Genomic DNA, 21705 nt, shown 5'->3' on the forward strand with positions numbered 1-21705 from the left:
GTATGAATGCATACTGACTAATGATTTTCCATCACAGATACGTTTTATTACTGTTCTGTTAATGAAATAAGTTTAAACTCTTGGGCAGTTTGGCTGTAGTTTATTTTCAGTGGACAATTTATTTATTTTGAACCTTTATTTAACTAGGAAAGTCAATTAAGAACATTCTTATTTACAACGACGACCAAACCCGGACGACGCTGGGCCAATTGTGTGCTCCTCTATGGGACTCTCAATCACGGCCGGTTGTGATACATCCTGGATTTGAACCAGTGTTTCTGTAGTGATGCCTCAAGCACTGAGATGCAGTACCTTAGACCGCTGCACCTCTCGAGAGCCCAAAACATTTACCTCAAGCACTAAAAAGCTACACAAATGACATCTGACCAATGAAAAAGCCTTCCTCTATTAGGCAATATATGTGACTGGGAGTGTTTGTGGTTTTGAATGACCACACCTTAGCCTGACATAGGCTACATCACGTCATGGTGACTATTATACTCACAGTAGGTCAAGTTGAGGAAGTGGAAAACATTTATGCTCCTTGGAGTGCATGTATTGTGTCAAGACTGCTGGCTTGAAAGATCTCTAAGTGAGCTAGCTAATGAATAAATCAGTCTCTGGTCTTTTTGTGGAGCCTCAGATCCAGAACGAGACATGCGATCTGCCTACATCTTGGTTTCTGAAAAATAATTGGTTTTACATTGTGTTGCTAGACACAATGCAAAGTTGGTTTGTTTTAAAGCATGACTCATAAACAAAACCGTTAGGAGAGGTGGAAATATGTAGTATTTATTTTTCAGTCAGAGTAATAGCTTTACTACAATACTTATAGACAAAGCGCTGCATGTGACAGACTCACTTTTGCTGTTAAATTGTGCAGTTTTGCCTCTACATCTGGAGTAGTGCTGTTTTTGCTATTACATTGATTCTAGTTTCTCTTCTCTTTTCTCATGGATATTGTATGGTGTCTGAGGGGAATCGCAACTGTACTTTCTCAGTATTTCAATCTGTGGTGTAAAATGATAGGATATTCTCCAGAGGATTATGGCTAACCACAGATGTTGGAGAGGTGAAGGGATGTCACTGTGAGCCAATGTTGTTGGACTGTCCTGTTTTTTTTTTTTTTCTGCAGACGGGAATGGTGATAACACAAATGAGCCCTGCAGGCGTAGTCCCCAAACACTAGCCCTAGTATCCACTCCAGCCTTTACTGCTGCACAGTGCATTCACAGCAATAGCCCTTAGTGCCAGGATGATACCAGTATCGTTAGATTTTTTTTCCATGGCTAAAATGAAAACACAAAGCAAACCAAACTCTTTGCTCCTTTAATAACCTGCTGTATGTAATATATGATAAAATCAATTGTGACTGGATGACAACATAATGATGTTTGTTTCCAATGTTGGGGCTGTTTTCCTAAAGAAGTTAAATCTGTTTTGTTTTTCTTTGCCACGATACTAACAATTATCAAGATATTGGTAGCGTCCCGGCCCTAATAGCACTCCATATCACTAATGTACCTGTATGAAGAACTAAAGCTATATTTAGATCAATTTGATTAGTCAACTTTATCTTCAGTACATCACGTCTGAGGTTGACAAGCCCTTGTAAAGGCCTTTAGTTTGTGGAATTATAATGTACAGTTTATGGTGAGTTTTATGCCCTTGAAGGGTCTCTAATTGCAGGAGTGGGTGTTTCAGAAGATAGAGGAAGGTGGGACTGTTTAGATAATGTACTGGCTATTCTGTGAATTGAGATTGAGATAAGCTGGCACTGTAGTTTGTAGCTGTAGGGTGTGAGGCAGGGGTGTTGTGCACCACATCCACCATCTTTCTCCTGCATCTTGAGTGAGACTTAATACTAGTACTCCGTCTATGAATTATAGATTTTGACTGAAATTACCAACACTGTGTGTAGAATTCACATTGACCTCTGGTGCATTCTCCCGTTTTTTAAGGCTGTGTCAAGTTATTCTAGACATGAAAGCATTTTCAGCGCAAAGCTAGAGAAGGATATTGTGCTCTCACTATGCATTGCATTTATTTACTAGTTTCTGTTGCCTAACAGCGCCCGCAGCGCACAAATTTAGTGTAATAAGTATCCTCTGATTTCTGTGTCATTGGCACGTCAGTCATTGTATGTGACTGATGTATATACCCTGGGGAGTCCAGCTGCCATCACATTCTTTACTTGCATATGCTGTTTCATGCGTGTTTCACGGATGGTGTAGCGCGAGGTATGAGCAGTGGATCATGCAGAATATTTCCCACACATTGTCCTTCAACTGGGCCTTTCATGGTGGGCTGTAATTGGAAATGAGGACCCAAAGGTTCCCTTAGGTGTAGGTCACCCATTTACATGATGAAATGCAAAGCAGAGGCCTATGGGGCAACAGGTAGGCTAGTGGTTAGTGTTGGGCCAGTAACTGAAAGGTTGCTGGATCAAATCCTCGAGCTGACAAGGTAAAAATCTGTTATTCCCCCCTGAGCGAGGCAGTTGACCCACTGTTCTCCGGCCGCCAAAGACGTGGATGTCGATTAAGGCAGCCACCCGCACTTCTCTGATTCAGAGGGGTTGGGTTAAATGCGGAAGACACATTTCAGTTGAAGGTATTCAGTTGTACAACTGACTAGGTATCCCCATTTCCTTTCTATTGTGATCATCTGTCATCCTCCCTGTTGGGTTTATGTCCACACTCCCTCTGGAGTGTCATAAATCTCTGCTGGGCTGTCAGGTATCTGGGCCGGTAGGTATACGGCTCCATACACGCAGGAGAGCTAACTAGCTCCCAGGAAACTACCAGGGCCTCACTTTGAGCCAATTGGTGCAGTATGGTCACATGATGTGAGTCAGTCACTGACTCCTTTAAGGTCAGCCTCTCGTATCTGCTTCTGTGACATCACGGTGCTCCAGTGGGCAGGCGATGGATGTCTTCTCACACACATATCCAGCCCAGTACTGCTGTTCTAATACAGTACAGAGATCGAGCCAGCCAAACTCAGTCAGGTCCATTACTTTTTATTTTATATTTAACAAGGCAAGTCGGTTAAGAACAAATTCTTATTTACAATGACGGCCTACACCAGATAAACGCTATTTGTTCAGCCAGCAGCAGCAGTCCGATCTGCTTTAAAGCACACTTCTGTTCACCCAGACTGACCCCAGAGGCTGAGGGAACCTCATGGTGAGCTGCACCACTGGGCCTATACGTTGAAGCCTCCCATCCACTTTATTTGCTCTCCCTCTGACGATGTCCTCTGTCCTCACTCATCCGAGGCCACTTGCATAGCTTGCATTTTTATAAATCAACCATTTATACAGCTGGCTGTATAGAACTGGACTTTTCCTCTCTCTGAGGTACAAGGGCCCTGACTGTTTTTCCAGGCATTGTTTTTTTACTCACCACACACACTTGGTTTTCCTGGGAGTTGGAGCTAGTGTCTTGAACACAATGCATGTTGGACTCCTATTCACTGAGTGAAGACATTGTTCCTGGCCCTGTGTTGACAAAGGTTTCCCTTGCTATTAGTATTCTGTAACAGAGGGTGTGATGAGTCAAGTTTCCTCACCTGTGCCAAATGTTTGTTTATATTGAGAGGAAAAAAACTGGATATGTCAATAAATATCTTAGTGCTTAACAATATCATATCTCGGCAAGGTTTCACTTCAATAAGGCCACTCATTATCTTTATATTCCTTCCCACTTTATTCAAGAGATGGCTAGTTGTCTCTTGATAAAATGTTTTTGATTACATGGCAGATGGTCCTGGGAGCATCTGTAAGAACATCTATCTGCTTGATGTGACCCTACATGTAGTCGTCTAGTATTATCCTACTAGGGCTGCTAGCACAGAACATGCATCTCATTCTCTCTATTTATGCAGCTTGAACAAGTTACAACAATGTAACCAGTTCAGCTGAAAATGAGATGCCCTACTCAAGGTCACATATTGTACATTTCTCCTCCTACATGACTCTGCTCACTGCTTGAAAGTCTTTATGCATTTTACCACAGCAATAACTGTTGTCGAATGGCATTTAAATGGAAGACATTACATTTTACCCCACCACTAAACTCTGTTTAGTGCGTAATAGGTGTTAAGAAACTTTTTATGCCTGCGTTCTTTAAAACCTCACCTTCAAAGGTTTGTGTGGGGAACTTTGAACTCTCACCTGGTAAGCAGCTGATATCTCGTGACATGCTTGTGAGGATATGGATTTGCTGAACACTTGACATTCCTCAGTGTAGGACACCTGAACATAAAATAAAGCTGCACAGCATTTCACAAAAAGGAAAAGCCACTAAACTATCTGGAAACCAACCCTCAGTCAGCAGAACTGGCTTGACCAGTGGCTGGACTCTACTCTGAATTCATCTTTTTATCTCTCCTTTTCCTCCCCTCTTCCCTTATATCTGTCAGACCAGAGGACCCGTCTTCCTTACCCCTGGGTTGGTGCTGGTCACATGTCCCCCGACCCGTGGTCAATCTGTGAGACAATGGGCTCCTGCTTCCTGTTGTGGAGTAATAGAGCAGTTTGGAGCTGGACCCCCTGCAAGCCTCAGCACATCCTGCCCTTCCTTGAATCCCTGCAGGACGCAGGGGCTTTTGTGCTGAGCAAGGTGCCCTTGTTCCCTTGAAGGAAGAGAGGAAAAGCAAACCTCTTGTTAAATCAGCAGATGGATGCATGGGTCTGCGGCTTGCTCAGGTTGAGAAAGCTTCACATGGGGTTTGAGGGAAGTGTCTGATTTGCATTTTAGCCTATTCATCTTAACATAAGCTTTGATTCTAGCCAGGGACAGAGAGTACAGTTGCATCTTTCCTTGGAATGTCATTCGTTCCACACAGTGCATCACTACTGAACCACTTTCTGCCAGTGAGGCTGTAGTGTATTGGGTATCCATTTGATCCAGCCACTCCAGTGCACCTGGAACCAGGAGCTGCTAATCTATTATAGAGCTGCATCTAGATTTCCTGTCTGCTTCCCAGTGTTACGTAACAGAAGTATGCAGAGCATGCTCCACTGTAGTGCCATTTTAAGATCTAGTTAGGGGTTTTCATGTGATTTGTGACAATGATAAGAGTGACATGGTTTGTAAAGGTAGTGGTGATGGTAATGGATGATGAGAGGTCTGATGGCTGAGGAGTGACTCACTGCGGCCTTGTGGCAGTCTGTCTGTTTCTTCCCGTAGCACAGAGTCAATTGCCTGGCTGGTGTCATTACTCCTTTTAGGAGGGGAGACTATCATGCTCCCTTCACTCTGTAAACCTCTTTCGTCCCTCTTTTTGTATCCCCAATCTCGCCTCTTTCTCTCATCGTGCTGCCGTGGCAAAGTGAACTCGGATGAGGACACCCGCCAGATAAATAAGCGCAACACTTTGCGGCAGCCTTGGCGCTGACAATCATTCCCTTTCTTACATCTCTCTTCTGTCAAGTGTTGCTCATGCTCCCCTGCTGTCAGTTTACATGTCATAGTTAATGCAGTGTTTCAATAGCATCTGGAATAAAAGGCCTTGAACTGGAATGTCCCCAAACCCACCAGTCCAGCTATTGCAATGGGGTAGTTAACCCAACACCAGGTCTGTGAGGGCAGAGGACACAACCTCATGACTAAATTAGTGAGTTTCCAGCCTCCATGTTGGTGTGTATGGTGTTAATTTGACTTGGTTTCTCACACATTCCTTCTCAGTGATGTCATGCATGCCTATGTGGGGCGGCTATGTTAGTGCCTGCTTAGTGTGTGCTCATAATGTTAGCCAAGGAAATTCATTGTGGACAGACAAATCATTTTGCTCTAGTTCAACATCTGTCTGACTCTGAGCTGAATTATTTGGGTTCCGGTCAGTGTAACACATTCATTGTGCAGTGGAGATGGAGGGCGCACTGGGGGCATGCCTGCTGGACTTTAAGTTCCTGTTTTATGGCTGTTTTCATGTTGAATCAAAAGCTTTTCCTCCAGCCACCAGCATAGAGGGACCTCATGGAGGATGAAGAGCATGTAAATATGTCTAGACCATTGTGGAATGACTGTTATAGGACAGAAGAACACTCCCATTGAGGGATTTCTGTCCAGTGTCCACTCTGAGTAATATCGGTCAGATACACGACTTCCTCAAATGCTTTGGCATAGGCATCATGTCTAGAGGTTCAAATGCGAATCCAGTATACATACATTGCCTTTGATTTGTCAGCCTTGAGTTTATTTTTTGTAGAGTGATATGCACTGTTCATTTTGAAGAACATTGGTGAACTTCTCCAGGGCCTTGTCTGACAAGGCATCAGTGTGTCTTCATTTTTACAAATGTCACCACAAATGTCCAAGCCTCCAACCAGGTTTGTTTCAAACACAAATCATCAAAGTCCTGTCATCAGTCAGGTTTTATAACTGGGATCTCTTCAATAATGGCCTTGCATATCTTGAAAAGTAGTGGTAGTATGTGTTCTGTTGTGGGCTTGGATAAGGCCAAGCTTATCTTTAGGGAGATAGTAACATTTGTAGTGTGTTTCTGTGTGAGTCACCCACAGTGGCCAGGCAGCTCTAAATGTAACGGAGTGTCTTTCCTGAGTGATGGATCGTGTTTGTCTGTAGGGCTGCATCTGCAGCAGAGCTCCATTGTTTACTGTTCAATTCAGTTGTGGGTCGTTACTTCTTACGCACTGCCTACAGAGTTCCCTTCCACCGACCAATGGCAGCAAGGTCAGGGCATCCCTCCAGCCAATGAGTGATGGTTATGCTGCAGTGATGTCATCAGTGCTATACTAAATGCCGCCCTAAACTGGAGTGTACAGCTATCTGTGTAATAGAATTGCGACCATATAATTAGATGGGTAGCTAGCTCTTTTTTTTGTCACTTCTGTAATAATGATACAGGAGAGTTCCTGCTTATTAACTCCAATAGCCCTTTAAACTTATCTGGGATATGTGGGACGCTAACCAGCAGCCAGTGAAATTGCAGGGCGCCAAATTCAAAACAACAGAAATCTCATAATTAAAAGTCACAGAAACACACAGCCATTTTCCAAAGAAGGAGAGGTGTCACAACTCAGAAATAGCGTTATAAATATTCACTTACCTTTGATCTTCGTCGGAATGCATTCCCAGGAATCCCAGTTCCAGTAGAAAAGCAATGGAACGCGAGCTACCTCACTTGAATGAGTGTCACAAGCTTGTGGCACTCTGCCATACCACTGACTCAAAGAGCCCTTATGAGCCCCCCCTTTACAGTAGAAGCCTCAAACAAGTTTCTAAAGACTTTTGACATCTAGTGGAAGCCTTAGGAAGTGCAATTTGACCCCATAGATACTGTATTCAATAGGCCAAGCGTTGAAAAACTACAAACCTCAGATTTCCCACTTCCTGGTCTGATTTTTCTCAGGTTTCCGCCTGCCATATGAGTTCTGTTATACTCACAGACATCATTCAAACAAACTTCAGTGTTTTCTATCCAAATCTACTAATAACATGCATAAATTAGCAACTAGTAGCATGCAGTTTACTCTAGGCATGCTTTTCATCCAAACGGGAAAATGCCGCCCCCTATCCCAAACGGGTTGAATGAATAACTGTATGCTATTATATTTCTGTGTGTGCAGTGGTTCTCCTTTTAAAAATTGAGCTGGTTTGTGACAGATTGTGGTAAATTGCATCATTCTATCATTGCTCCACACTATCACAAGGGGGAGATAGAATGCTGATCTATCGGTAGTATAAACGGTGCACAAGTTGACTATCTTTTCATAAATTAAATGGAGGTGTGAATGTTTCAGTCCGAGAGTCTCTTATCTGGCACTAGAGTCCTGCATCAGGCAAAAACAACAGATTCTGGCGGTGTTCCTGGAATTGTTAGGGAACTTGGGTAAATGCAATGCCGAATTACACTTGACATATGGACTGACGATTTTGGAAAAATAGGCACGGTGGGCTTTTGGTTTCTCTCCCTCTAAAAACCCAAATAAATCATTGTAAATAACAAATGGTCTTTGTTTACCACAGTGTGAAAGGGTGATAGCCCCTCTATAGAAAGTGAGTTTCTGAAAAACCGAGTCCAGCGATGATTTGTCAGCATAAAGCTGAGTGACTCACTCATTTGTGGCTTTGGATCAAAAATAAATAAGTACCAACATTCTTTGATTGGCAAAACATTTATTAACGACTAAGTTAATCTGCTCATGTGTGTTCAATTATTTGTGACATTGTGGTTACAATGAAGAATGTAAATTAAATAAATCCTGTTCATAATGAATAATCAGATGTTGCAAGCTTGTCATTGTTCCTTATTTTATTTGATATTTTTAGGCCATACAAAATATACAAACAACAACTACTTCACACCTGCCCAGACCCACCTGCTCACACCCCCATCTGACTCTCCTCTTCAAACTGCACCATTTTGTTTCTCTCCATCGCCCACACTCACTTTCAACATTTGGATAATAAAGCATGTAAAGGCTGACATTGGTTGATTTTTAATACTTCTTACAGCCAAATGTCTAACTCCTCCTGTAACTTTTGGACTTTTTAACATTCCCACAAGGCATTGATTATGATAACATAATGATAATGTACCAGGTAATTTAAATTACTGCAGACCTATGGGTTTAACCTTCTGAATGAATGATTATATTGAAGGACTGAAACATAAGCACCGCCATTAATTTACAAAAGGATAGTCTAATAGCTTGGCTAGGTGTGACAAATTCCCCAATTTGTACCACAGTTTAGACTACTGATTAATGCTGCAGTCAGAGTTGAGTCCTTTTGTAAAGTGTAGCCTAATGGCCAAAAAATGGCAAACTTACAATGTATTCGATGCTTAAATCTAAAGTTTTACATTTCCTCATTCAACCGCAAAATGGATAAAGCATATACTGTACAGTATTTGTTCATCAACATCTTTTATGCTTTTGTTAATAAAATAATGATAAACATCTGCATTTTGAAAGTCTTTTTCAGCCACTGTACATCTCAGTTCAATTTTAGTTGCGCTTCCACCCCCAGCTTCACGACCATAGGTAAAACCTTGCTGAGATGGCCTCCCGAGTGGCGCAGCGGTCTAAGGCACTACAGTGCTTGAGGTGTCGTTACAGACCCGGGCTCGGTCCCGGGCTGTGTCGTAGCCGGCTGCGACCGGGAGACGGGGAGAGGCAACGCACAATTGACCCAGCGTCGTCCGGCCCATGTGTCTTACTAGTGAACCTCTGAGTGTTCATTAATACTGTATCTCAGAGGTTTCTGTCCGTGACCGACGCAACCTGAAAAGCGTTAATTAAAGACAGAGTTAATGTGTACTTGAGGTCACTGAGAAAGTCTGGTCATGTCCTGCTCTCCCTTGTGTGAGGAATTAGGCACTTTACTATGTAGGCTACAGAGAACATTGTCCTGTTGGTTTTTGTCAGACTGCACAGTAGCCTAATAAACATACGTTTACAAAAAAATCTAATTCAATAATACAGTATATTTGCACCACTGCAGATGCTGTGTATTTATTTTTATAATACTGTTGTCGGTTTACAGTAGTGATGGACAGTTGGAGGCATTTTGAAAATAACATTTTAAAACACTTGTTTTTCACAAGTGTAGCAGGTTGTGAACTCTGCAACAATGTTTTCACTTTGAGAATGGCAAATCACTAATGAATACATTCATTCAATACATTGGAATACAAAAGAATCCATCCACCCATGATGGACTAGCAGGACAATACTCTTGCCAAGAAGGACATCAAGTAGGAGGACCATTGTATTAAAAGACACTGCACAGTAGCCTAATAAACGTGTTTGATTTCGAAGAAAGAAAATGTAATCATTTCAATTCGTCACATGCGCTGAATACAAGTGTAGATCTTACTGTGAAATGCTTACTTACAAGCCCTTAATCGACAGTGCAGTTCAAGAAAGAGTTAAGACAATATTTACCAAATAAACTAAAGTAAAAAAAATATTTTAAAAATAACAATAACGAGGCTATATAGGGGTACCGAGTCAATGAGTAAAATGCATTAGAATTTTTCTTGGAATAGAAACACCATAAATCCCATAGTCTTAACAAAAAAAAGGTTTTAAAGTCTCCTAGTAAAGCCAATATTATACTGTCAAATGCATTCCTGAATTAAATCGCTTTAGCCGACATGTTGCGGTTTATTAATTGTTTAATTGTTCAAGGCTCCCTTTTGTTGTTTCGTTTTTTATAACAAGTGATTGACTGTATTTAAAGACATGGATGACTTGTATGCTTTGCCAATAGGAAAGTTAAACAGCTACAGCAAGCAGGACTCTTAGGCCTACAGCTCCATGTCATTTCAATAACTTAGCTTCCCAAAGATGCCCCCTGGTGGTCACACTAGCACTAAATAGCATTAATGGCAACAATGGTTGACAGTTAAATAACTTAAGAATTCTGCGGCAAGTCGTTCTGCAGTATGACAACTTTTAAAGGAAGAACCACTCTGTCATTGAAAGGCACCTAGGCTGCTATACATGAGTGAAAGAATGCGGTGCTGGCCGGTTGGGGTTGTGGAGGGTGTGTCTCACCATTGATAAAGATGTAGGCCCTTCTTGGAAATTTGGTTTGTGTTAGCTGATTAGCAGTGGGCCAAAGTGTTTCAAATTGTCTGGCCTAGGCTACATTGTTTGAGTAGGCTACATTAATTCAATCAACAAGTTTTATTTGTTTTAATTTTTTTATCAAATGTTATGCATTTTGGCCAGTAACCTGTAAAGCAGGCCACTGGTTTTGATTTGAATAGATTAGGTCTCCCTGTTTGTGCTTCTTCATGTGCACTTTTATAGAATCAAGGGCATTATCTAGGGGAATTCCAGTATTAAAAAGCCTGGAATGACATGTCCTCCAAGATTTGCTTTGTGAGGAGGAATAAAATACAATCTGCTTACATTCCCAAATTCTATGTTTGGCCTTTGTGTAATACAGATTTATTTAAAGAAACTAAGGAATATGCCATCTGATATTAGTTGAAATGTCTTAGATGTGGTGAGGCATGAGGGGTTGTGCCAAACAGCTGCGTACAGAATAGTTCTGTAGCAGTGTGTTTAAGCTTGGGGCAGCAATTAAAACTCTTCACCCCTTACCCTGTCCCCTGCCCCTCTCTCTGTCAGACTCTATTCCTGTCACTTGCCACCTCTTCTCCTGCAGCTGGTATGGTAGCTCAGCCCTGTGTCTGTCTTAAGGGCAGTCCCTGTTTTTTATCTTCAGTTTAAATTCAACTCCCCTCAGTGTCATGTATGTGATCTGAAAGAAAACTCAGTTTTGGCTGAGGAGCTAGATAGATCGATAGATGGATGGAGGATTCTCCCTTAGCCCCTAGTAGCTGTGGAGGGAGAAGGAGCTCCCTGGCCTGCATCATTAATGAGTCTCAGCCTAAACAAATACCTGCAGGTTGTAGTCTAGCCATTACTCTCATAATCACAGACACGTTATGCCTGGCAGCCCTAGTCCAGTAAACACATTTACAGCCCCACATTACACAACTAGAATATGGTGAGAAAGTAAAACGAGGTGAGGAAAAACCTGTCCGACTTATCCTCAGAAACGCAGTGCCACCAAATGTTACCATGACCCTTCTCAGTGATAAATGGGTCCATGGGCACAGTATGCAGACAGCAGGTTGTTGCTGTGTCAGGGTTTAAGAGTCAGTATGAGTTTGAGGCTGGTCTATAGGTACTGTGCCAGCCAGGCCTGGCAGACAGACTGGGTGACAGAGTGGTGCTGTTAATCTAGCGTCCCGCAGGTCTTTATTGGAACACCGGTTAATAACCCCTTGTGTTCCTCCTCATGCAGGTTGACTATACAGTCTCTGTGTTGTCATTGTGAGTTCAACAACCGGTCAGAACAGGATAGGGAGTCTACTGAATTCCGGTGCTTTTAGGGTGGTATAGTCTGTTCCCCTGCGGGAACTTTCTGGAACATCTATTTAAAGCGTCCCAGAAATGGGGTGTGTTAGCATCACCACAATGCCTTGTCATTGCATAACTTAGTGAAATTAAATTGCCGCGTGTGTATTTTATTTGTTACACACGCACAGTGTGCAGAGCCTAGTTTGAGGAGCGGAATAGACTGCGAGAGCACCTCGAAGCTGGTACTGGAGTGAAACGGGAGCGCCTCGAAGCTGGTACTGGAGTGAAACGAGAGCGCCTCGAAGCTGGTACTGGAGTGAAACGGGAGCGCCTCGAAGCTGGTACTGGAGTGAAACGGGAGCGCCTCGAAGCTGGTACTGGAGTGAAACGAGAGCACCTCGAAGCTGGTACTGGAGTGAAACGAGAGCACCTCGAAGCTGGTACTGGAGTGAAACGAGAGCACCTCGAAGCTGGTACTGGAGTGAAATGAAACAATTTTAAATGCAATCGTGTGTTAAACTGTTTTGATGGCCACGATTCAAGAGCTACAACACTGAACAAAAATATTAACGCAACATGTAAAGTGTTGGTTTCATGAGATGAAATAAAAGATCCCAGAAATGTTCCATTCACACGAAGCTTATTTCTCTCAAATTATGTGCACAAATTTGTTTACATCCCTGTTAGTGAGCATTTCTCCTTGACCAAGATAATCCATCCACCTGACAGGTGTGGCATATCAAGAAGCTGATTAAACAGTTTGCTATGTTTTACTTTGGCCAAAGATCACCTCCCAGCCCCACTCCCTACTCCAGGTCCTGCCCCCCCAGTCCAAGAAACCATGCAGCTCTGCTCTGGTCCATCTCTCTGGAGTGCTACTCGGTGTCAAGCTCAATGACATCACCAGTCAGTCACACAGCAGCACACTCCTGAGCTGATGTTAAACCCCTGACATAACACTAGTTTAGCCATGGCCTTTCATTCATCCCATCTAATGGTGCAGATAGGCCTACTGTACAACCTGCAGTTTTGTCAACCTTATTACCTTCTTGTAACTAAGTTACAAAATGTAGAAGTTATGACCCATTGACAAATATGTTGCTGTGTTGTATTTTTTGAATTGAATTTGCCCTTTTCCCATGTTATCTTCCCATCTGCCATTCTGTCTGGCACCAGTTGATGGTGAAGTCCAATAAAAATGTTGATCTTCCTATAATAGCAGTTTGAGAGAGAGGCCTACTAAGGGTTTACCTTATTGCTATTTATTGGATTATTTTAGAGCCCCTCAAAGTGTTTCTGTTTCAGCTGGTTTCTTCTACTTCCCAGGTTATTGAACGCTAAATAGCACCTAACTTTTCTCCTCTCTCCCTTCTCTCAGCTCCAGAACTTGGGCATTAACCCAGCCAACATTGGGTTCAGCACCCTGACGATGGAGTCTGATAAGTTCATCTGTATCCGGGAGAAGGTGGGCGAGCAGGCACAGGTGGTGATCATCGACATGGCCGACCCCAACACTCCCATCCGCAGACCAATCTCTGCTGACAGTGCCATCATGAACCCTGCCTCCAAAGTCATTGCACTTAAAGGTACGCCAATTGGAACTGACAGCCTGAATTTCGTTTAGCCTTCATTAAACCAGGCTAAAATCCCTTTGAGGTTAACCTCTGCAGGGAGTTATTTGTACGTACAAGAGTTATCATACGTAGGCTTACATTCCATCCGCTTAAGGTTGTGTTGATGTTTTTATGGATGGAGTATAGCAGCATTTAACCCTTAATGGGCCTGCCTATCTTCATGATTCAGTTTTTACACGTTTGTGTAATGTAGTCAGCAGATTTCTGTCAACATCCATTCAGTGTAGTCAACATCTGTTTAAGTCCACATACAGCTATTTATATTTAGTTTTGTAAAGTCATTTTGATTGGCCCAGCCGGACTCTTGCCAGACATTCGGTTTACTGACCTGTGACCCAACAGAAGTGTGATTTTTACGGTCTTGTTCAGCAGCCATAATTGCTTTGTCTGTTTTTGTTTTGTTTTTGTTTCTCTGTTTTGTTTGTTCTTTTTGTTTGTTTACTGCTTTCTTATGTGTACGCAGACGGTGAGTTAAAATTTCAGTACACCTGAGTTGTGCAAGTTTTAAATCCTGTTTTTAAATCCGGATATTAGGGTCAATAGAAAACACCCACACCAGTCTCTTCTTTCATATTAGACCATTAACCAAGCTGTTAGCACCATGTTATCATCCAGCTGGAGACTGATTCCCATTGTGCCAGTCCCATTGTACTCTATTTTCCAAACCCTGTCTGCATATAGTTGAACATCAATTTGGCAAAATACACTGATTTTACATTTTAATATGGAATCAGGACAAATCCATACACATTTTTTAAAATACATATTATATTTTGTACATGTATTTTTCAGCTATTGTCTAACTATTAGGCCATCTAAACAGGATTTGGCTTTCACAACCATCTAGCTTGAATGTTGGCATTACATCAATTTTCTTAGATGTACCAGTGATTTAGTATCTGTTTTGGGGGTGGAAATATTGTGAGTCAAATTATGATTTTAGCTACATTTCTGTTTACACAAATTTGTGTGCCATTCGGATTCCCTGCCCCAGTTCCTCTGTGTTCAAGAGTAATGTTGACCAACCCCATGGGTGCCTACAGGTTTCACTATCGTTGTCATAAGAGCTGTGTAATTTATCATTGCTCTAAGCTTAGGTTATTTAATCCTGAAACAAAGCCACATAAGTTTGAGGTAAAGCAGTAAATAGACGTGAGCTAGGTTACTCTGTTTTATCTTTTATTAAAACGTTTAGAATTCCTTCATAGCTAGCCAACTCATGGTAGATCCAAAGTTGTAGGCAGTGAACGTGGCCTGGGTGATGTTGAATCAGTGTTCATACTCTGATGGTTGCTCTGCTCCTATACTATTGATTAGATGATACACAGTGCAATCTGAAAGTATTCAGACCTCTTGACTTATTCCACATTTTGTTACATTACTGCCTTATTCTAAAATTGATTCAATAGTTCCCCCCCTCCCCTCATCTAAAAAAAGATCACCTTTACAAAGTACTCAGTAGTTTGTTGAAGCACCTTTGGCAGTGATTACAGCCTCCAGTGTTCTTGGGTATGACACTACAAGCTTGGCACGCATGTATTTGGGGAGCTTCTCCCATTCTTCCCTGAAGATCCTTTTAAGCTCTGTCGGGTTGGATGGGGAGAGTCGCTGCACAGCTATTTCCAGAAATGTTAGATCGGGTTCAAGTCCAGGCTCTGGCTGGGCCACTCAAGGACATTGAGACTTGTCCCGTAGCCACTCCTGCGTTGTCTTGGCTGTGTGCTTAGTGTCATTGTCCTGTTGGAAGGTGAACCGTCGCCCCAGTCTGAGAACCTGCTCCAGAACGCTCAGGACTTCATCAAGGATCTCTCTGTACTTTGCTCCGTTCATCTTTCCCTCGATCCTGACTAGTCTCCCAGTACCTTCCGCTGAAAAACATCCCAACAGCATGATGCTGCCACCATCATGCTGCACCGTAGGGATGGTGCCAGGTTTCCTCCAGACATGACGCTTGACATTCAGGCAGAAGAGTTAGAGAATCTAGAGTTGTTTTTCATGATCTGAGAGTCTTGGTGTCTTTTGGCAAACTCCAAGCAGGCTGTCATGCCTTTTACTGAGGAGTGGCTTTTGTCTGGCCACTCTACAATAAAGGCCTGATTGGTGGAGTGTTGCAGAGATGGTTGTCCTTCTGGATGGTTCTCCCATCTCTAGAGGAGCTCTGTCAGAGTGACCATCGGGTTCTTGGTCACCTCCTTGACCAAGGCCCTTCTCTCCCGATTGCTTAGTTTGGCCGGGCAGCCAGTTCTAGGAAGAGTCTTGGTGGTTCTACACTTCTTCCATTTAAGGTTGATGGAGGCCACTGTGTTATTGGGGACCTTCAATGCTGCAAAAACATTTTGGTGCCCTTCCCCAGATCTGTGCCTTGACGCAATCCTGTCTGAGCTTTACAGACAATTCCTTTGACCTCATGGCATGGTTTTTGCTCTGACATGCACTGTCACCTGTGGGACCTTATATAGACAGGTGTGTGCCTTTTCAAATCATGTCCAATCTATTGAATTTACCACAGGTGGACTCGAATCAAGTTGTAGGAACATCTCAAGAATGATCAATGGAAACCGGATGCACCTGAGCTCAATTTCGAGTCCCATAGCAAAGGGGTCTGAATAATTTTGTAAATAAGTTTAAAATGTTTTTTTTTAAATATGCATTTGCAAACAATTCTTAACCTGTTTTGTCGTTATGGGGGTATTTGTGTGTAGATTGAGGAAAACATTTTAGAATAAGGCTGTAATTTAACTAAATGTGGAATGAGTTAAGGGTTCTGAATACTTTCCAAATGCACTGTACGTGTCCAGTAAGACTATCCTATCAGATGGTAGTGGCTGTAGTAAGTGTAAATTTCAGGACAGGAGTATAGAGATGTTGAATAGGGCCATCATGACTTTTGTCATTCCCAATCATCTGTGTTGTAGCTACTGTTGGACAGAACTAGTGGGAAACGCAGGGCCGTGGTCACTAGCATAGTAGCATTGCTAGCTACCTTCTCTTCTTCCTATTCCCTAATATGGATTCAGACAGGGCTTCCCCTCCCTCTCAACCACTTTGCTAAGTCTGTCATGTGATGGTTTAGTCACCCTGTGGAATGGGAACATCAGAATACACACTGTGTGCAGATTCTCACCATGTACACTTTCAATTGCTTAATCTGTTCCAATCAAAATTCACCTTGTTGAATTTAAAATTTGGCTGCTGACGCTATTATTGGTCCACTGCAAACTGGTCTGATGCTGTGATTATGAATCAGCGGCTGTCACTAACACAGCAAAAATAATTCTGCAGCTTTTGGAAGTTAATTGCTTTTTGTGATTTACAATTAGCTTTCGATATGGTAAATGAACAGGAAATACAGTAATGCTTCTTAAGGCTTTAGCTTACCTAGTTAATGTTTATTCACCCAAAACTAATCAAGCAAAACACAGGTGAGTAACCTTTTTTAACCTATCATTGATATATTAACACTATTAAATAACATGTAGCAACGCGCAGTCTTAATCACTATTGAGAACCCCTCTTCTCCATTAGTTTAAGTGGTTTTATTTGCCAGTCCCCAAACATTCTGCAACACACTCTTTCCTCTCCCTTTAATACTGTCCATAAGTATTAATTAGTCCTCTCCTCTTCTTATATTTGACCTTGATGGACATATGCAAGACTTTAGTGGTTATCTGTAAACATTTTGCTTTTCTTTTCTTAAACTCTGACTGGTGTTTTAGTAAGTCATGGTGATGCTCTCTGAGCCATGACTACCAACATTTCGAGCTTGACTCTCGTTACTCAAGTGGAATTTGGTATTTACTTTACCTTTCCCTCAGTCCGGTGTGTGTGTGTGGCTCTCTATAACTCTGACCTGTGTGTGTGTGTTGATTTAGCTCTCAGATTAGCCACAACGGGTTGTTCTCCCATGCGATGCCCCTCTCTCTCCTCCCTCTGCCCCTCTCAGCCGCCAAAACCCTTCAGATCTTTAACATTGAGATGAAGAGCAAGATGAAGGCCCACACCATGACTGATGACGTCACCTTCTGGAAGTGGATCTCCCTGAACACAGTGGCACTTGTGACTGACAATGCCGTCTACCATTGGAGCATGGAGGGGGACTCCCAGCCAATCAAAGTCTTTGACCGGCACTCCAGCCTGGCGGGCTGTCAAATCATCAACTACCGCACTGACGCCAAGCAGAGATGGCTGCTGCTCATTGGCATCTCCGCACAGGTTACTGTCTTAAACACACACTCATGCATATTCATGCGAGCGCACTCACTATATTATGGTTGATATGTGGGGAAGAAGTCTGTCGGTGGTAGAGATGCTCTGATTTTTTGATACCACACTCCACAAAGCAAGCTAGTTTGCAGGGACTTGTGCTCTTGCATGATGTCTACTTTGATGCTAGTTAGCATTTTTGGATCTGAGAATAGGGCCAAATAAAATGATCACCTTGTCTGAGAGATTTACATGGTTATCAAAACGTCACGCCAGGGTAAACCTTCATGAAACACAGCCCTTATTTCAAGTGTTTCTAAAATCCCCTATGGTGAAAAATGAATGATGGAATAATGTTTGGAACCATTTCCCTATTTGTCTGCTAGGTTTTATAGGTATTATGACACCTCCACTGTGGGGCTTTATGGTCTGGTGCTGCTTTGAAGGACCTAGTTAAGCTGCAGCAGGCCCAGAACACAACGGCACATCTTGCTCTTCACTGTAATCAGAGGGCTAATATCAAAACTATGCATTATAGTATCTCTTAGCTAAGAGTTGAGAGACTGAATGCATGACTTCTTATTTTTATAAGAAACAATGTTGAAAATCCCAAATTGTTTTCATAGTCAACTTGCACACAGCTCTGACACACACCCACACCCACCAGACTTGCCACCAGGGATCTTTTCACAGTCCCCAAATCCAGAACAAATTCAAGTTGACGTCCAGTATTATATAGAGCCATTATTGCATTGAACTCCCTTCATCTCATGTTTTAAATTAACAACAAACCTGGTTTCAAAAACAGATAAAAGCAACATCCCTGCACAACGCCTGTCCCCTTTTTGACCTAGATATTGTGTGTATGTTCTGATATGTAGACTGTGACATTTTAAGTATATGAAGGTCAGGCCTTGAGCTGTTGTCTATTAATGTCCTGTATTATGTCATGTTTTGTGTGGACCCCAGGAAGAGTAGCTGCTGCTTTCGCAACAGCTAATGGGGATCCAAATCAAATACAAAAAAAAAAAAACTCCTCCATGATAGTGAATATCCCTGATCACACACGTGGCGTGGCCTTAGTATGCATCATCAAACTCCATCGACTGACTGCCAAGCAGAACATTGCATACCCTGTTGCTCTGTAGTTAACGTGTTTCTGTTTTCTCTGCTGCAGCAAAACCGTGTGGTGGGTGCCATGCAGCTGTACTCTGTGGACAGGAAGGTGTCACAGCCCATCGAGGGCCATGCCGCAGGCTTCGCACAGTTTAAGATGGAGGGCAACACAGAGGAGTCCACACTGTTCTGCTTTGCTGTGAGAGGACAGGCTGGGGGAAAGGTAGGACAGGGGAGGAGAAGAGGGAGAAAGGGCTGGCAGGTTAAAGTCTATTGTGGTTGGTAGATATATTGTTTTCACTTGACAATACTCAGCGGACAAATCTGGTTTTAAATAACGTAATTATAACCAGATTACCACTAAGTGGTTGAAATCTTGTTGTATTGACGTCATTGCAACCAGTTTTGCCCGTTGGCTAAGCACTTTGTAGATGACCGTAAATTACATTGTTCTCAATGATCCTCTCTAATGTAGTTGCACATCATTGAGGTGGGCACCCCAGCCACAGGGAACCAGCCTTTTCCAAAGAAAGCAGTGGATGTGTTCTTCCCTCCAGAGGCTCAGAATGACTTCCCAGTGGCCATGCAGGTACATAATAGCTATGTACTGTACGTATAACTGTTATACCCATTTCACACTTCTGAGCCATGCCAAGCTGTGCTGCAGTGGCCTGGTTACGGATTCACCATAATTGCATGCTAGAAAGGAGAATGTGAAAAAATATCAGATTCGGCACAATATTGTGAAAAGGACATTCGTGTTGGCCAATGATGGCCTGTTAGGAACCATGGACTGTACTTTTCACTGTTTGCCCCTGTTAGACCAGGGCAGCCTGACATTGTGACTGACTGCACATAGTGAAGAGGGGCCTGTACATCACTGATGACCTGAAATGGTCCATTTACACAGTGTGGTGAAGAAGGTGCAAAAAGTGCCACTTCAACCTCAGGAGGCTGAAGAAATTTGTCTTGACCCCTCTACAGATGCACTATTGAGAGTATCTTGTCAGGCTGTATCACTGTCTGGTGCAGCAATTGCACCGTTTGCAACCGCAGGGCTCTCCAGAGGGTGGTGGGGTCAGCCCAGTGCATCATTGGGGGCACACTTCCTGCCCTCCAGGACATTTACAGCAACTGGTGTCACAGGAAGGCCAAGAGGATCATCATGGACCTCAGCCACTGCATGTACACCCCACTACCATCTAGAAGGCCAAGACTGTATAGGTGCATCAAAGCTGGGACCTAGAGACAAAAAAAAAAACAGCTTCCATCTCCAGGCCATGAGACTGTTAGTCACCACTAGCTGGCCTCCGCTCAGTACCCTGCCCTGAACTTTGGTGACTGTTACTAGCCGGCTACCACCCGTTAATCTACCCTGCACCTTAGACACTGCTGCCCTATGTACATAGTCATTGAACACTCGTCATTTTAATAATGTTTACGTACTGTTTTAGCCACTTCATATGTACAGTGCCTTTGGGAAAGTTCAGACCCCTTGACTTTTTCCACATTTTGTTACGTTACAGCCTTATTCTAATATTCATCAATAAAAACAATTCCTCAGCAATCTACACACAATTCCCCATAATGACATAGCAAAAACAACAGGTTTTTAGACATTTAAAAACAAAATAAACTAGCGGATATCACATTAACATAAGTATTCAGACTCTACTCAGTACCTTGTTGTAGCAGCTTTGGCAGCGATTACAGCCTCGAGTCTTCTTGGGTATGACATTACAAGCTTGCCACACCTGTATTTGGGGAGTTTCTCCCATTCTTCTCTGCACCGCTATTTTCAGGTCTCTCCAGAGATGTTCAATCGGGTTCAAGTCCGGGGTCTGCTTGGGCCACTCAAGAACATTCGGAGACGTGTCCCGAAGCCACTCCTGTGTTGTCTTGGCTGTGTGCTTAGGGTCGTTGTCCTGTTGAAAGGTGAACCTTCGCCCCAGTCTGAGGTCCAGTGCTCTGGAGCAGGTTTTCATCTGCTCCGTTCCTCTTTCCCTCAAACCTTACTAGTCTCCCAGTCCCTGCCTTGGAAAAACATCCCGACAGCATGATGTTGCCACCACCATGCAGGGATGGTGCCTGGTTTCCTCCAGACGTGACGCTTGGCATTCAGGCCAAAGAGTTCAATCTTGGTTTCATCAGAGTATCTTGTTTCTCATGGCTCTGAAAGTCCTTTGGGTGCCTTTTGGCAAATTCCAAGCGGGCTGTCATGTGCCTTTTACTGAGAAGTGGCTTCAGTCTGGCCACTCTACCATAAAGGCCTGATTGGTGGAGTGCTGCAGAGATGGTTGCCTTCTGGAAGGTTCTCCCATCTCCACAGAGGAACTCTAGAGCTCTTCCAGAGTGTCTATTGGGTTCTTGGTTACCTCCCTGACCAAGGCCCTTCTCCCCTGATTGCTCAGCTTGGCCAGGTGACCAGATCTAGGAAGAGTCTTGGTGGTTCCAAACTTCTTCCATTTAAGAATGGAGGCCACTGTGTTCTTGGACCTTCAATGCTGCAGAAGTTTTTTTGATACCCTCTACCAGATCTGTGCCTTGACGCAATCCTGTCTTGGAGCTCTACGAACAATTCCTTCGACGTCATGTCTTGGTTTTTGCTCTGACATGCACTGTCAACTGTGGGACCTTTATATAGACAGGTGTGTGCCTTTCCAAATCATGTCCAATCAATTGAATTTACCACAGGTGGACTCCAATCATGTTGGAGAAACATCTCAAAGATCAATGGTAACAGGATGCACCTGAGCTCAATTTCAAGTCTCATTGCAAAGGGTGTGAATACTTATGTAAATAAGGTACTTATGGTTTTTGTTTAATACATTTGCAAAAATGTCTAAACCTGTTTTTACCTTGGTATTGTGTGTAGATTGAGGAGTTTATTTAATCACT

The 21705-nt window shown here is 42.9% G+C and overlaps 1 protein-coding gene across 7 annotated transcripts in view; it reads left to right on the forward strand.

The window, feature by feature from the left end:
- LOC110533644 (clathrin heavy chain 1) overlaps positions 1-21705 on the forward strand; it is a 47383-nt gene that overhangs the window by 1204 nt on the left and 24474 nt on the right. For 4 of the 7 annotated variants that reach the window (XM_036990059.1, XM_036990061.1, XM_036990062.1 and 1 more), the window contains exons 2-6: positions 13233-13440; positions 13952-13954; positions 17432-17700; positions 18869-19030; positions 19283-19396. In XM_036990059.1, the coding sequence (XP_036845954.1) occupies positions 13233-13440; positions 13952-13954; positions 17432-17700; positions 18869-19030; positions 19283-19396 (756 nt within the window). The remainder of the gene's footprint in view (positions 1-13232; positions 13441-13951; positions 13955-17431; positions 17701-18868; positions 19031-19282; positions 19397-21705) is intronic. The other 3 variants (XM_036990060.1, XM_036990063.1, XM_036990065.1) reach the window with 1 other exon arrangement.

The sequence above is a fragment of the Oncorhynchus mykiss genome, chromosome 10 (assembly GCF_013265735.2).
Source record: "Oncorhynchus mykiss isolate Arlee chromosome 10, USDA_OmykA_1.1, whole genome shotgun sequence".
Taxonomy (NCBI): domain Eukaryota; kingdom Metazoa; phylum Chordata; class Actinopteri; order Salmoniformes; family Salmonidae; genus Oncorhynchus; species Oncorhynchus mykiss.